The 14,995-nt window shown below is 36.2% G+C and overlaps 1 protein-coding gene across 1 annotated transcript in view; it reads right to left on the reverse strand.

Moving 5' to 3' along the window:
- The window catches only part of RPGRIP1L (RPGRIP1 like), a 95,357-nt gene that overhangs the window by 13,894 nt on the left and 66,468 nt on the right, over positions 1-14,995 (reverse strand). The window contains exon 23 of the mRNA XM_065898364.1: positions 3,570-3,753. Within this exon, the coding sequence (XP_065754436.1) occupies positions 3,570-3,753 (184 nt within the window). The remainder of the gene's footprint in view (positions 1-3,569; positions 3,754-14,995) is intronic.

Genomic DNA, 14,995 nt, shown 5'->3' on the forward strand with positions numbered 1-14,995 from the left:
GAATAATCCTGGGGATCACTAGTCTAAACCTCTCATTTTATGTACCTAATTTAGGCCTCAGTATACAAATCCCTTTTGAATAGATTCAAGTCATAATGCAGGGTAAAAATCATTGCAAGGTTTGGTTAACCTCTTGCCTGGTATGGTGTTCAAATAGGAGACAGCATGTACTAACTGTCCTTTAAATTTTCTGTCTCAATTAAAACATCAGTTTGGAAATAAAACTACTTTCATTAACATTTAATAAGATTTGGAAGATGTAAACCTACATTTATATTGACCTTTTATATCAAATAACAAGTGAATGGTTAATCATTACAATAATTAGATGAGTGAGATAGTTACTTATTAACCAAAGATTCAAGGAGATTCTCCTGCAATGAAGGAGATGCAAACATAGTAATTTAAAAATAAACACTTTCAGTATGTCCTACTTAAGTGAAAAATAAACCTTCTCCAAGGTTAATGTTATTTCTCAAATTTGCTGATGATCTAGGACTTCATTTTTTCAGATACAGTAGATATAAAACAGCATTAATTTGCTTCTAAGCACAAAGTACATTCCTCTCCCTTCCCACCAGATAAATATCCTTAAAATTCTTTTCAGTTAACCTTGATAATTCTATATAGTCAAATCTCAATAGGTAGGAATAGAAGCTGCAGAAAGGTACAGTAAACACTTTTAATGAATTAAATTCTAATAGATTACTGGTTTTCTTGTTGATATCAAATGACTAATTCATTAGAAACATAAGCAACTCTTAAAATACCATTTAGATAGTAGGGTATCTTGCAGTAAAAGGAAAACATTTAAAACAACCAAATCAACGCCAACCAACCAACCAATAAACCAACAAAAAGCCTCAAACAGACCTAGGTCACCATGTGAGAATGTACAAAATTCAGGATACTTGAGCATGTGTCACAGGTTTCATCCAAAGAATGATTTGCATTGCTCCTTAAGCAAATGGAAACCTCTGTTCTGCTGCATGGCCAAGTGTCTCAATGTACAACCAATTTCTAAAAAACAATTTTGTCGTCAGTCCAACCAAACAGTCTACTGCTGCCCTTTACAACGAATAATACAAAAACCAGAAGGGCTTGTCTCTTTACTTGGGTGGTACCTTCGTTAAAATTAGTTGACTAGGGACTTCCCTGGTGGTGCAGTGGTAAAGAATCCGCCTTCCAATGCAGGGGACGTGGGTTCGATCCCTGGTCAGGGAACTAAGGTCCCACATGCCATGGGGCAACTAAGCCCATGCTCAACAACTACTGAGCTCACACACTTCAACGAGAGAGCCTGCATGCTGCAAACTACAGAGCCCACGTGCTCTGGAGCCCACGCGCCACAACTAGAGAGGGAAAACCCGCACGCCACAACTAGAGAGAAGCTTGTGTGCTGCAAGGAAAGATCCCACGTGCTGCAACTGAGACCTGATGCAGCCAAAAAAAAAAAGAAGAAATAATAATTAAAAAAATTTGAGGAATATTTTAAAAAAAATTAGTTGACTAAAGAGTTTTTTCATTACTAATAATATCGTAATTATGGCTTACTTTTCTGATACCTTGCAGTTAAAACATCTCTAGGAAGCTTGAGAAAATATTTTTGGAAATGTTCTATTAGATCAAGTCAATGATAGGAAGGAGAAATCAGATTCTTGTCCTGACCATGTTATTTATTTCCCATGTGACTTCTCAACCCACCTGTTATCACAGAATTATAGAATCTGAGCTGGAAGGGTTCTTAGCACCTTATTCAACAGATAAGACAGGGAATCACGAAATTGAAACACGTTGCCCAAGTTCTCGTAACTAGTAAGAATTATAGATACGGGGAAGACTAGACCAGATCTCTGGATACTCATGATTACTATTTCAAGCAATGAGCATGTTTCTAAAAATGCCAACTGCAAAACAAAAAAAAAAACCATGAGCATTTGTAATCCTAGTGGTACAACAGAATGATTATACATGTTGATTAAAATGAAATTTACAGGGCTTCCCTGGTGGCGCAGTGGTTGAGAGTCCGCCTGCCGATGCAGGGGACGCGGGTTCGTGCCCCGGTCCGGGAAGATCCCACGTGCCGCGGAGCGGCTAGGCCCCATGAGCCACGGACACTGAGCCTGCGCGTCCGGAGCCTGTGCTCCGCAACGGGAGAGGCCACAACAGTGAGAGGCCCGCGTACCGCAAAAAAAAAAAAAAAAAAAAAAAGAAATTTATAAAACTGGTGAGAAAAAAATATTGGTGTTCAACTAGCATGAGATGGCCTGCTCTGCTAAAGATAATGCAACACTCCATCTTTCTGGTTTGTTTTCATACAGGGTTTTCGAAGAGCTTAATAAGCACTTTTAACTTAGGGTCATGGCAGCCTGATATGATCTTCTTACTCCCCTCTAATTATACACTGATATATACTGTCCTTAAAAACGTCTTAAAGTTGGTTGATCTAAGAATTTACAGGGTGCCTATTGGGTCTATACTGGTCTAGCAGACTTTCATATCAACTAGCTGATAGGTAAAGCCCTAAAAGAGAACACCTGCCTGCTGCTACGAAGGGATGTGTGGGCTAAAAAATGAAAAGGTATTTTAAGAACTTATATCACTCAGTTAAAATCCTGAGCATCTAGACACTGGGAGAGATATACATGTATATTGTAAAAACATCTGTGATGACATTGAGCAGAAATGCAGAAATAATTAGGCCATTAAATTGTTAGAATCATAAGATAGGGCTTCCCTGGTGGCACAGTGGTTGAGAGTCCACCTGCCGATGCAGGGGACGCGGGTTCGTGCCCCGGTGCGGGAAGATCCCACATGCCGCTGAGCGGCTGGGCCTGTGAGCCATGGCCGCTGAGCCTGCGCGTCCGGAGCCTGTTGCTCCGCAATGGGAGAGGCCACGTACCGCAAAAAAAAAAAAAGAATCACATGATAAAAAAACTAGTAGTTTTATTCTCCTTGAAATATCATATTTTTTGATTAAATTCAATGGTAGACGCAGGTGGCATTTTTCTATGATATAGCAGGAACATCTAGAAACATTGTTTTCCCACTGTTTTCGTTTTCTTTTAACTGTAGCATTACAGATGTCCCTCAGTATCAGAGGGGGACTGGTTACAGGACCCTCGCAGATATCAAAATCTGAGGGTGCTCGAGCCCCTTATATAAAATGGTGTAGTATTTGCATATATAACCTGTGCACATCCTCCTGTATATTTTAAATCATCTCGGATTACTTATAAAACTTAATACCATGTAAATAGATGTAAATACTATGCAAATAGTTACTGATGCATGGCAAATGTAAGTTTTGCTTCTTGGAACTTTTTTTCCCCAAGTATTTTCCAACGTATTTTAGTTGAATCTGAAGATGTGGAACCCATGGATACAGAGGGCCAGGTGTACCTTAAATTTAATTTCTTAATCCTTATGCTACAGGTTTGACTTTTATTGATCTATTCTGACAACACTTCCATGATTTTATGTGAACATTAGAGAAATGTACTTTTTCCCTGTTCCTTTGGCTTCCTTCCTTCATAGACAAAAGTTTATACTATAAATACCATACCTACCATTGCTATAGTTATAGTAGACCCACTGCCCACTCTTGGGTTTTGGAAGTGACACGGGTGTCTCTTCAGCAGGAAGACTGTAGAATCGGCACTCAATGAATAGTCGCTGGATAGTATCATCTGCAGTTACTGGAGAATCATTAAGGCTTAGAGCTATGATCTCAATCCGAATTTTTTCTGATGGCTGTTTAAAGAGCAGAAACAAAAAAAGATACAGAACAAATAAAATGAACAAAAAATCCTTCACTCTTTTCCACTATCAATTTTAAATAAAACATAAAGGCAGTGGCCTTCACTGATTTCTTTTTTGGAAGGTATCGTACCCTACTGTCTAGTTACACATGATAGATGATTCACGACAGAGAGAGGGAGAATGAGCTTCTAATGCCCCAGGGTTTGAAGTTAACAGTGTCATGGCAATAGTCTCCTGATTTACATTTGAGGCTATAAATACCCCACTAGCAGTCCATCAGGAATGAAGATTATGAGATCTTCATCTCCGATTACTTTCAGAATGACATGTATCAGTTGGCCTTGTTTCAAACTATGTAATGAAATACATGTCTGTCACTGCTTTTATTTACTCTACGGTACCTGAGAAAGTTTTGGTTATTCAGAGATCAAAGCCTGTTGAATACTGTATAGCTACTATGCTAACATAAGTAGCTACGCGAATCCATATTAACTAGGACTACAGTTCATTCTCTTATATATTCTGCCATAACATATTTCATTCAATAAGTGGTAAGTTTTCAAACAGAAGAAAGAAAATTTTTATCGAATTTAACACATTTTCTCGTAATTTATTTTTATCTCCTTTTTACGGAATTAACTAAAAATATATATTTGTGTAATTTTCATCTCAATCCTTATTTAATAGATTTTGGTGTCACAAACATTATATGAGAGTCACATATGTTTCCTTGAGTAATAATTTAAAACAAATGATAGACTATGACTTAAAAATTAGATCACACCAAGATAATTCCTCGGTTAAATGTTTACATTTGATTTTAAATGTTTACAATTTAAAATTTGTTCTTTATTCCCCCTTACTAAATCTTTCTTTATTAAATTCAGAGGCATCCTACTATAAATTATATAACTTAAAATAATAATTAAAAATCCTGATACTAAGACCTGCTTATATAACCAACTTTTAGGAATTCATTGTCAGATGTAAATCAGTATGTAAATTCACCATAGTGATTACTATTTTGATATTTCAAAGTATATAATATAATTAATCAAATTGAAAAGCATAGGTACCCTATTGTAAAAATATTCCCATAAAGAACAATTTCCATTGCTGGCAAACCCCCTCAATATTTGATGAAGTAATTTTACCCCCTTCTTTCAAAAGACATTTTCTTTTATTATGTATTCTAGGACACTTTAACTAAAAACCTAAATCTGAATATTTCAATAAGGTTATTTTATTATTCAGTAGATTCATGGAAATTTTACTAGGATGACAGAGAAAATTCCACACCATTCTGTCTCCACTAATACAGGTACAAGGCTGCAGCTGGCAATATTACTAGGATTAGCATAGTATGATGAAATATTTAAAGGAAAATTTTTTCTAAAACCTAATAAATCAAATAACTGCCAAATGTCATTAAAGTGATGGTCTTTGACTTGAATATGCTTTTCATATTCAAATTTGAAAAGAAAGAGATGAAAGCCTGGAAAGGTTACTCGGTTTCAACTAATAACCTCAAGCCCTCTCCGTTCACGTGCATAAAAAATGAAGTTGGCTCTATTGTCTAATCTCACTTCAGAAAAGCCCTTCTCTGCTTGCCGAAGACTAACATGGTAAAGAAAGTATTTTAAATGATATTATTTTTCCTTAAAATGTATTGTGGTTGTCAAAATAGCACGCACACACATATTTTATAATTCTGGCTCAACAGCAGCACAGTGCATAATTAAGTCTTTTACATAACTTGTAATTTAACAAACTTAGAATTGTTATGACAATAGCATAAAACATTCCTGCTTCTGCACAAAAGAATCATTTTTAGAAAATAGCTATAAAAAGGCAAAAGAGCTATACATGGTCATTTCTACATTGTGAGGAGAGGAATTTAAAATTTATCACAGAACCCAATGAAGAGACAAATTAACTTTTAAATAGCAGGGGAACCAAATTTATTTAAGTGGTTTTTAAATTAATAATATATTAACTGTACAATCCCCATATGAAAACTTGCGTTACTGTAAGAACGAACTTGGGCTGTCAAATAAGCCTACATACAAAATAGAATTCTAAGTAAATGTAGATACTTGGATCACAGTCAGACAAACAAAATACCGAAACCAAGTAAAGCAAAGGAAAACCCACTGTACTAACCAAAAAAAAAAAAAAAAAGCTTTAAAATTATTTTTAGGATGTCTATCTTCTTTCTGGTCTAGATATTTTTTTCTTTTTTTTCTGTTATTCCCCCCACCCTGACCCAGCCTCATTACCTCTAGCATATGTGCTTTTTAATTCTCTAACTTAACTGACAGAGTTATTAGTTATCATTTCTTTGTTCCTTTGATGCCACATGAATCAAGCTAAAATAAATCCAAAAAGGGATAAGTTCCAAACAGTATATATCTAGGGAAGCACACCCTGAATAAACAATTTCTAAATATTATAAATTTTGGCTAATTGGGCTAGCCAACTTATTTTTCAACGCTGGAACAATTCTGGTTGTTCTCATGGCTCTGTGAATCAAAAGTTCAACTAGATTATATACGAAGATTTTCAAGATTAAGAAGCACATCAACTGACTAGCAGACAACGCCAACTTACTGTCAGAAATGAACTCATGATCTCTTTTCTCCCCCAGTCTCATTGATCCTCTAGATATTTGTTATCTCAGGTGATGACATCACCATCCACCTGGTCACCCAGAACCAGGAGACCCTGGAGCCATTCTTGCAAATCTCCATTTTCACATCCACCATATCCTATACATCACTCATTCCTGTTCACTTTACTTCCTAAATATTTCAATGTTTCACTGAGTTACAGAAAGCTTAAGATATTTCAACATTGTGTCAGCTACTGGAGATATAAACACAAAACAAGATGCCTTTTGTTTTTTTTTTCTCTCATTTTTATCTCTAGGGAAACTCCTTCTTTATGTTCTCACATGATCTGAGGAAGGAACTAATTCAACAGTTTCCTAGTATTAGAAAGTAGTTTTATAGAGTAAGAAGGGAGAAATCAGAAGGAATCATAAAAAATAACTGGTTGACAGAACTGTAAACAGACAGGTGGGTGGTACGAGGCTCTAAGTTCAGTTATAGAGGGACTGTTATCTTGCTTATTGCATCACTGGTGTGGTTATGCAGTACACACTCAAAAAACAAACAAACAAAAAAGGCTCCATTCTCATGGCTGTAAGAGAGGTGAGGCACTCCTGCCTGTCTACTTGCTTGCCTGCAGCCTCAACTCTTCTTCTGGTGGCAGAGTTCTTTCCCTAAAAACGAATCAGATATCACATTTCTGCTTGAAAACCTATTACCCTACACTCTCGCCATTTCCCCAGACCTGTGGTGTACTGTTAATATTGCTGAGCTTTTGCATCTGAAATCTTCTCTATCAGACAAAATTCCACTTATTTGAGGCCCTGGGCCATGCATGTACTCCTTTTATGAGAGCATTACTGATTTCCAAGACTGAGTTGCTTCTTCTTCTGGGCCCTCACTGCACTTTTTAGTCACATTGTATTGCATGGATTTGTTTACATATGTGCCTCTCTCTGTAGACGGTGAGTTCCTGGAGGCCAGGACCATAACTTATTCATCTTTTGCTATTTAACATCCTCTCTAGGATCTGGCTCTCAATAAATACTTAATGATATAGAGTCAAGGGACGCTGAATGTCCTCTATCTATTCAGAATATCTTTTATATATTGCCAGAAATATGTGAGGCTGCAATTATTAGTGTTTTCACCTTTAACAAATATTGATTGTATCTACTACGTTTTGGGAAGTTGGTGATTATTAACTGTTGAAAAATGTATAGAAATCTTGCCATTCTAGATTTTAATTAAATAATACTATTACAAACACCGATCAATTTTGTAGAATCTAGGGGTAGGGTACTGTTGTGAGCTCAACTTCTCTGTATGTTTGAAAATTTTCATAATAAAATACTGAAAAAATTTCAATTAGGAGAATTGGAAGGGGTAACAATATACTGTTTCAAATGACAGTGACTGAAACAAAGCCTTTTAGACGGATGCAGAATAATGTCTGTTCAGGATTACTAGGGGAATACAACTGGTCATACCTCTGTATTACACCCTGCTCATACATAGGTTAGCCAGCCAGGACAGGCTTTGGGCTTTTCTTGTTTCATTTCCTTTCTATGCGTGTGAACATGTTACTAGGTGTGATGCTACTTCTCAGTACTGTTTCTGTCCTCTTCACCAGTTATCCTATTAGCTTCCCTAGTTAGCGAGATGTCAGCATCAACATATAAAAAGAGCATTTAAAATTTCTGATTGTGGTGAACAGCAGTAACAGAAATCACTCAAATAAGAACTGTGTGCAACTTCTTTTTAGTTGTCTGTATAGATGGACACTATACTTTATGTGATTGAATGATCTAGAAATGTGATGACAGCTTGTATTACTCTCAGAGAAAAAAAACATTAAGAGTTCTCATGATTTTGGCTCAATTCCACTACTGCTTCCTGACTGATGTTATAATTCACATTTTAGGCCATATTTCTCTATAGTATTTACTCGGGCTTTTATTGGCATGCTTAAATTTTTTATGTTGTACTTCAGAAGATCATGCTGAATTCTTCCTCTGGTTTCAACCATCACAGCAGCCACAATGGGGTTGGATTGTTAGGCTTCTAAAAACTAATTCAACTTGACAGCCCTTAAACACAGTATTGCTTAACTGAGAATAGCCTCTGATAAAGGTTTGGAACTTGCTTCAGTCAGTTAGATTTAAATCTCACTATGGTGAGATTGCATGTGAGTTTTATTTCATTCTTAATTCTACAGTGAATAAGCATTTCTTTAACTTTTTAAACTATAAAGAAAATAATCTGGCATATTCAAGTACTCAACATCTTAAACAGATGTTACCTTTTTGCTGTATCTGATTTAAATCTTTTTGCTGTTACTGTGGAAGAAATAAAATATTTCGGATACAGGGAAAAGCGCCTCCTCCCAATTCCTTTCCCCTTCTTCCTCATTTCCCCCAGAGGTAACCCCTATCCTGAAGTTGGTGTGTATCATTCCCAAACAAGCTTTTATATTTTCTACTACGTATGCATATATATATAAACAACATATTATTTTCTGTTTTTAGATTTTATATGAATGGTATCATTGTCTATTAAGCATTCTGCAATTTCTTCACTCAATATTATATTTTTGAGATTTATTCATGGTTATAATTAAAATCTAATTCATTAATATTAACTTGTATAGAATTCCATTTATATTGTCTATATAATCTCTAGTCTATTTATTTCTCTACTGATGAACAATTAAGTTGTTTAAAAATTTTTGCTGTTACAAAAAATGTTGCACTGAACATCCTTTCATGTTTTCTTGTGTATGCGAGTGGTTCTCTTGGCATTGCTGGGTGATACGTATGAGAAAGTCAACTTCGTAGGATTATCAAGTTACTTCCCAGATGGTATATAAGTTTACATGAGTATTATTTTATCAGCATAAAAATACTTTGTATATGTGTGTGTGTAAATAAATATAATTAAAGCCTACCTATAGGAGCCAAGGTATGTAGAACCTGGTACTTTATATCAAAACAATAGACACAAAATGGAAATGGAAGGTGATGATCTATGTCTATGCCCCTTAAGAATAAAGTTTAATTGAAGTGAGCTCTAAGATAAGCTCAAAATAGTTGGTTCAAAAAGTCAAACTGAGGGGGGGGCTTCCCTGGTGGCGCCGTGGTTGAGAATCTGCCTGCTAATGCAGGGGACATGGGTTCGAGCCCTGGTCTGGGAGGATCCCACATGCTGCAGAGCAACTAGGCCAGTGAGCCACAACTACTGAGTCTGCGTGTCTGGAGCCTGTGCTCCGCAACACGAGAGGCCGCGATAGTGAGAGGCCCGCGCACCGCGATGAAGAGTGGCCCCCACTTGCCACAACTAGAGAAAGCCCTCGCACAGAAACGAAGACCCAACACAGCAAAAAAATAAATAAAAATTAAAAAAAAAAAAGTCAAACTGGGACTTCCTTGGTGGTGCAGTGGTTAAGAATCCGCCTGCCAATGCAAGGGACATGGGTTCGACCCGGAGTCTGGGAAGATCCCACATGCCACGGAGCAACAAAGCCCATGTGCCACAACTACTGAGCCTGCGCTGTAGAGCCCATGCGCCAAAACTACTGAAGCCCGTGCACCCTAGAGCCCGTGCTCTGCAGCAAGAGAAGCCACCGCAATGAGAAGCCCGTGCATTGCAAAGAAGAGTAGCCCCCGGTCACAGCAACTAGAGAAAGCCCGTGCTCAGCAACGAAGACCCAACGCAGCCAAAAATAAATAAATAAAATAAATAAATTTATTAAAAAAAAAAAAGTCCAACTCTCCATTGGTATTGACAGAGCCATATGTAAGTAGGGTAGGCTGCATAACGATTAATGGCGATTCTTACAACTTCTCTTCTTCAGGCTGGGGGCTGGCAGAGTCATCTCAAAGACTCGAAATAAGTCCCCTAGACCTCACACTAAGCTCCAAAGCTTCTACTTAGAAGGAATTTGACTGGGAATCAAATCCACTCTTCATACAAGTTTTGACTGAAAAGTCTTTGATTTTTAAAAAAATAATAGCTCTTTGGGAGAAATAAGAGTAAAGAGAAACTCCAACTGTTGAAGTAATAATGTTTTTTCTTTTTTTTTTTTACAGAGATTATTCCATTTTAATAGTTTTAATAGTTAAGTATTTATTTATTTAAGTGACACCTGAGCAGCTGAGATAAAATGACAGCATAAAACAACCAAAATCATACATTGCATGTTAATACTCTACCATTATAAAATTAACACACAATTAATACAGAAGTAGTAATTTAATGCATATTTCCAACATACTGCTTACTATCTCTGAGATACTTTAGGATCCCTACTTCACTTCCCAAACTGGGAATTAACACACACACACACAAATAATGGTAATGTTTTTAACAAACAAAACAACCCTAATCCAGTTTCCATTGGTGACAGTAATCTTTCTTTTCTCATTATGTTCTGTTAAAAGATACTACGTTGAACAAATAATATAAATAGTGCAAACTTCAGTGATGGAGATCAGACTCCTGCTAGGGTTAAGAATGCTTATTTTTAGAACACTGTCTCCCTTATATACCATGTAAATTACTGTGTCTGTAATGGTCAGCAAATTACAGAAGTTTGTTACCCCATGTTCTAAAGCGATGATTGGAATTTTTTTCCTGTCCTAATACACCTGAGGGATATGACACATTTTCATCATGAAAAGTGGCTTACTATGGCAGTACTGTGAAGGAAGGAGAGAATTTAAAAAATGACCGTCAATTTCAGGTTATTTTGGGATGCTATTCTACTTTCACCATCACTGAGAACAGACGGTATAGAACAGTGGTTCTCAATTTTGGCTGCACATCAGTACCACTGGGGGAGTTTTAAACAAAATTCTGATCTAACTGATCTGAGTGGAGCCTGGGCCCTGGCATTTAGAAATGTTTCCTAGGTGGTTCTAATACGCAGCCATGGTGAGAAGTACTGCCTTTCCCTAAAGCTGTGGTTCTCAAATTTTAGCACACCCCAGAATGACCTGAAAGGCTTGACAAGACACAGATTTCTGGGCTCCAGTCTCAGAGCTTCTGATTCCTTAGGTCTAGTGTGGGGCCCAAGAATTTGCATCTGTCACAAATTCTCAGGAGATGCTGATGCTGCAGGTCTGAGGACCACACTTTGAGAACCACTGCTCTAAACCAGAAAAGATTCACCCTTTATTTGTTGGCCTTCCTATTTATAGAAAAGCTTCTACAATTCATATTAAACCGTTCTTTAGTTATTATTTAACATTTTAGTACAGAATTAGCTAACAAATTATTTCCTTTTTAGAAGCAATCTATATTCATCACTAAAAATAATCCAACAATATAAATCCTAAAAAGTAAAATATAGAAGTTCCTTGCTTCCACCTATTCTTTAACTCAGGGCTTGGCAAATTTTTTTCTGTAAGGGCCAGACAGCAAATATTTTTCACATTGCAGGCTATATGGTCTCTGTTGCAAGTACTCAACTCTGCTCTCGTACAGTGAAGTGGCCACAGACAATATGTAAATGATGAGTGTGCTGTGCTCCAATAAAACTTTATTTAGAAAAATAGGTAGAGGGCTGGATTTGGCACATGGGCCATAGTTTGCTGACCCTTGCCCTGACCCATGTCCCAGAGATACTCATTGCTAACAGTATTTGGATTACATACTTCCAGACACTTTCTTTGCTTACATAAACCTAAATGTTATGTCTGTATGCTCATATAAAAATACATATGTATGGATCCAACAATCCCACTCCTGGGCATATACCCAGAGAAAACCATAATTCAAAAAGACACATGCACTCCAATGTTCACTGCAGCACTATTTACAATAGCCAGGTCATGGAAGCAACCTAAGTGTCCATCAACAGATGAATGAATAAAGAAGTTGTGGTACATATATACCATGGAATATTACTCAGCCATAAAAAGGAACGAAATTGAGTTATTTGTTGGGACGTGGATGGATCTAGAGACTGTAATACAGAGTGAAGTGAGTCAGAAAGAGAAAAACAAATATTGTATATTAACACATGTATGTGGAACCTAGAAAAATGGTACAGATGAACCTGTTTGCAGGGCAGAAGTTGAGACACAGATGTAGAGAACAAACGTATGGACACCAAGGGGGGAAAACTGCGGTGGGGTGGGGATGGTGGTGTGCTGAATTGGGCGATTGGGATTGACATGTATACACTGATGTGTATAAAACTGATGACTAATAAGAACCTGCAGTATAAACAAACAAACCAAAGAAACAACTAATACTAAACTTTCTTTGGGTTATTTGTATGGAAATATGTTAACATAAATGTTTCAGACATTACATGAAATTTCTAAAAATCTTATATGTTCTGGTATAATGTAATAAGTCATAATTCTAGTTATTACTTTAAAATGTATATCTCAGAAATAACTAAATTTCCTTGTCAACTGCATTATCATGAACTTTCATCAAATTTTTAACTGTGGTCATTTTTAAGTCTTTTGTCATTTACAGACAGTTCTGGGTGTACTCTGATGCTTTTGCAAAAATGTTCCTATGAAAGGGTTCCATCTTCAAGGAATTCATGGCAAAGACTCTGACAAGTACAGGTTTCTGGTAACTGACTATACTGCTGAACTGAATGAATAAGCATTTTCAGAACTCTAATGGAAAACTGATGAATTCATAAAAGTGCTAACAAAAGATGAAGATGAAAAAAAATTAATTACACGGGACTGAGTGAACTGATGAGGATGATTATAATTTTTGTGACTTTCTGTTTGAATAAAAAAAATATATATCCCACAAGGACTCAGAGGCAAAAAATATACAAATCAATTATCACTGCAAAGTAAAGGAGCTGTTACAGTGGAGGATTCCTGGACTGAATGTCACTATTATGACACAGTATGAGTGTGTTTCGTGTTTGGTAATTGCAATCATTGTTGCTTTTGTTGTGGTCATCCATTTACAATGCTTGGCGTCAGTTTATTTATCTCTTGTAAAAATAAAACACAGTGTGTGTGTGTGAAAAAAATACATATGTATGTACGTACAAATATACTATGTATGAACAAATATACCTTTTTGTTTGCTTCTTTTTAAATGGAATCATCAGTGAGATATTTCTTCTTCATAAATTTGACAAGAAGTGTGATATGAGGAAACAGTAATTTCTACACATTTTGTGTAAAAATGTTCTGTACAAAAGCACTTAATCTGGAAATGTCTGTATTAGCAAAAACTGATAGAAACCAAAGGGTCCACCAAAAGGTGCTTATTTAAATAAATATGATACAGCTATACAATGTAATATTATGCACATGCAAAAAAAGAAATAGAGTATACTGCTATGGAAAGATGTCCGTGGTATATTAGTAAGAGATAATTAAGTTACAAAATATAAAAAATAGTTTTAAAGGCAATCAATATCAGGAGAGTAATCCAGCATTTCTGGTTATCTAGCTTAAGCTTCCATATGTAAAACAGTGGGAGGGGCTTACTCTACCCACTAATAGGATATCATCTTTGATTCTGAAGTGATTTAACAACGTATAATACATGAGTGCTAAAAGTGGTGAGCTGCTTTATGCATTTTGCTTTTCAAAGCTTTAAAACATATTTTGCTGGACATCATTACTGCGATCACCTGGGAATGCCAGCTCATGTTGTTCAAGAGAACCTGGCATCTGGGTGGAACTGAATTTCAGTCCGATTGAATATGGCAGCTTTTACAAAACTGCTATTAGTAGGAATGGAGAAAGATGTAAATGTGCATTGCACAAAAAAGATCATTACTCTTTAGCCTGTGATCTCCCATTCTCACCTGTGGGCACACTTTAAGAAATCTGTGAGTTGAAGGCAATATATTTAGTTGTAAAAATTGAGAGCTGCATTGCTTAAATGGTAAAATTAGGAATAATGTGAAAGAAGGATTGATAATTCTTTTTTTTTTAATGCTATGGCAGATGCAAAATTTCGGTTTTGATGTCTATTTTGAGGACCTAAAACAAGGCTTTTAATCAATGTATTATACATCAAATTGATACTGTTAACTTCTGATTATTCAAATTAATAAAATATTCATAGAGAAATGTCCAAAGTTTTACATTTCTCAGACTCCCCACCCCCAGTAATTATCATGCCTAGAAGCTTTTTAGTAAAAGCAGCAGTCATCAGGCTGACGGAACCTGACAGGCCAGCAAGGCCCAATTACACTGGTGCTCTGTGGCACTTTGATGTCCTGGAAACGAAGAGAGATAGGGGCAAATTGTGTTAATGACTTGATTTAATCCAGCCACTAAACTTTATGTAGCCTGTTAAAAAAGATGCTAACACTAATTATGCCACCTTGGAAAGGAAAGGAGGGGACAAGCATTTCATTCTGACAAAGTGAAGCTCATAAATGTTGTAAATGAAATGAAACAAAATGAAGTAATCTATGATTAATTATACATCACAGGCATGAAGAAAAGAGGAAGAACCAAGTAATATGTCTGAGTCCTGGGAAATCTGTTAGATTCCTTTTAAGGATCAACATTTCTAAAAAATAACTATGAGCTGTCAGATTCTGTAACATGAAAAAAAGCAACTGAATAATATTAAATTGCTTACACAGTGTAGTAGATAATTGAAATTCATAGCGTAAT

This window comes from Phocoena phocoena, chromosome 20 (genome assembly GCF_963924675.1).
Source record: "Phocoena phocoena chromosome 20, mPhoPho1.1, whole genome shotgun sequence".
In the NCBI taxonomy this organism is placed as follows: domain Eukaryota; kingdom Metazoa; phylum Chordata; class Mammalia; order Artiodactyla; family Phocoenidae; genus Phocoena; species Phocoena phocoena.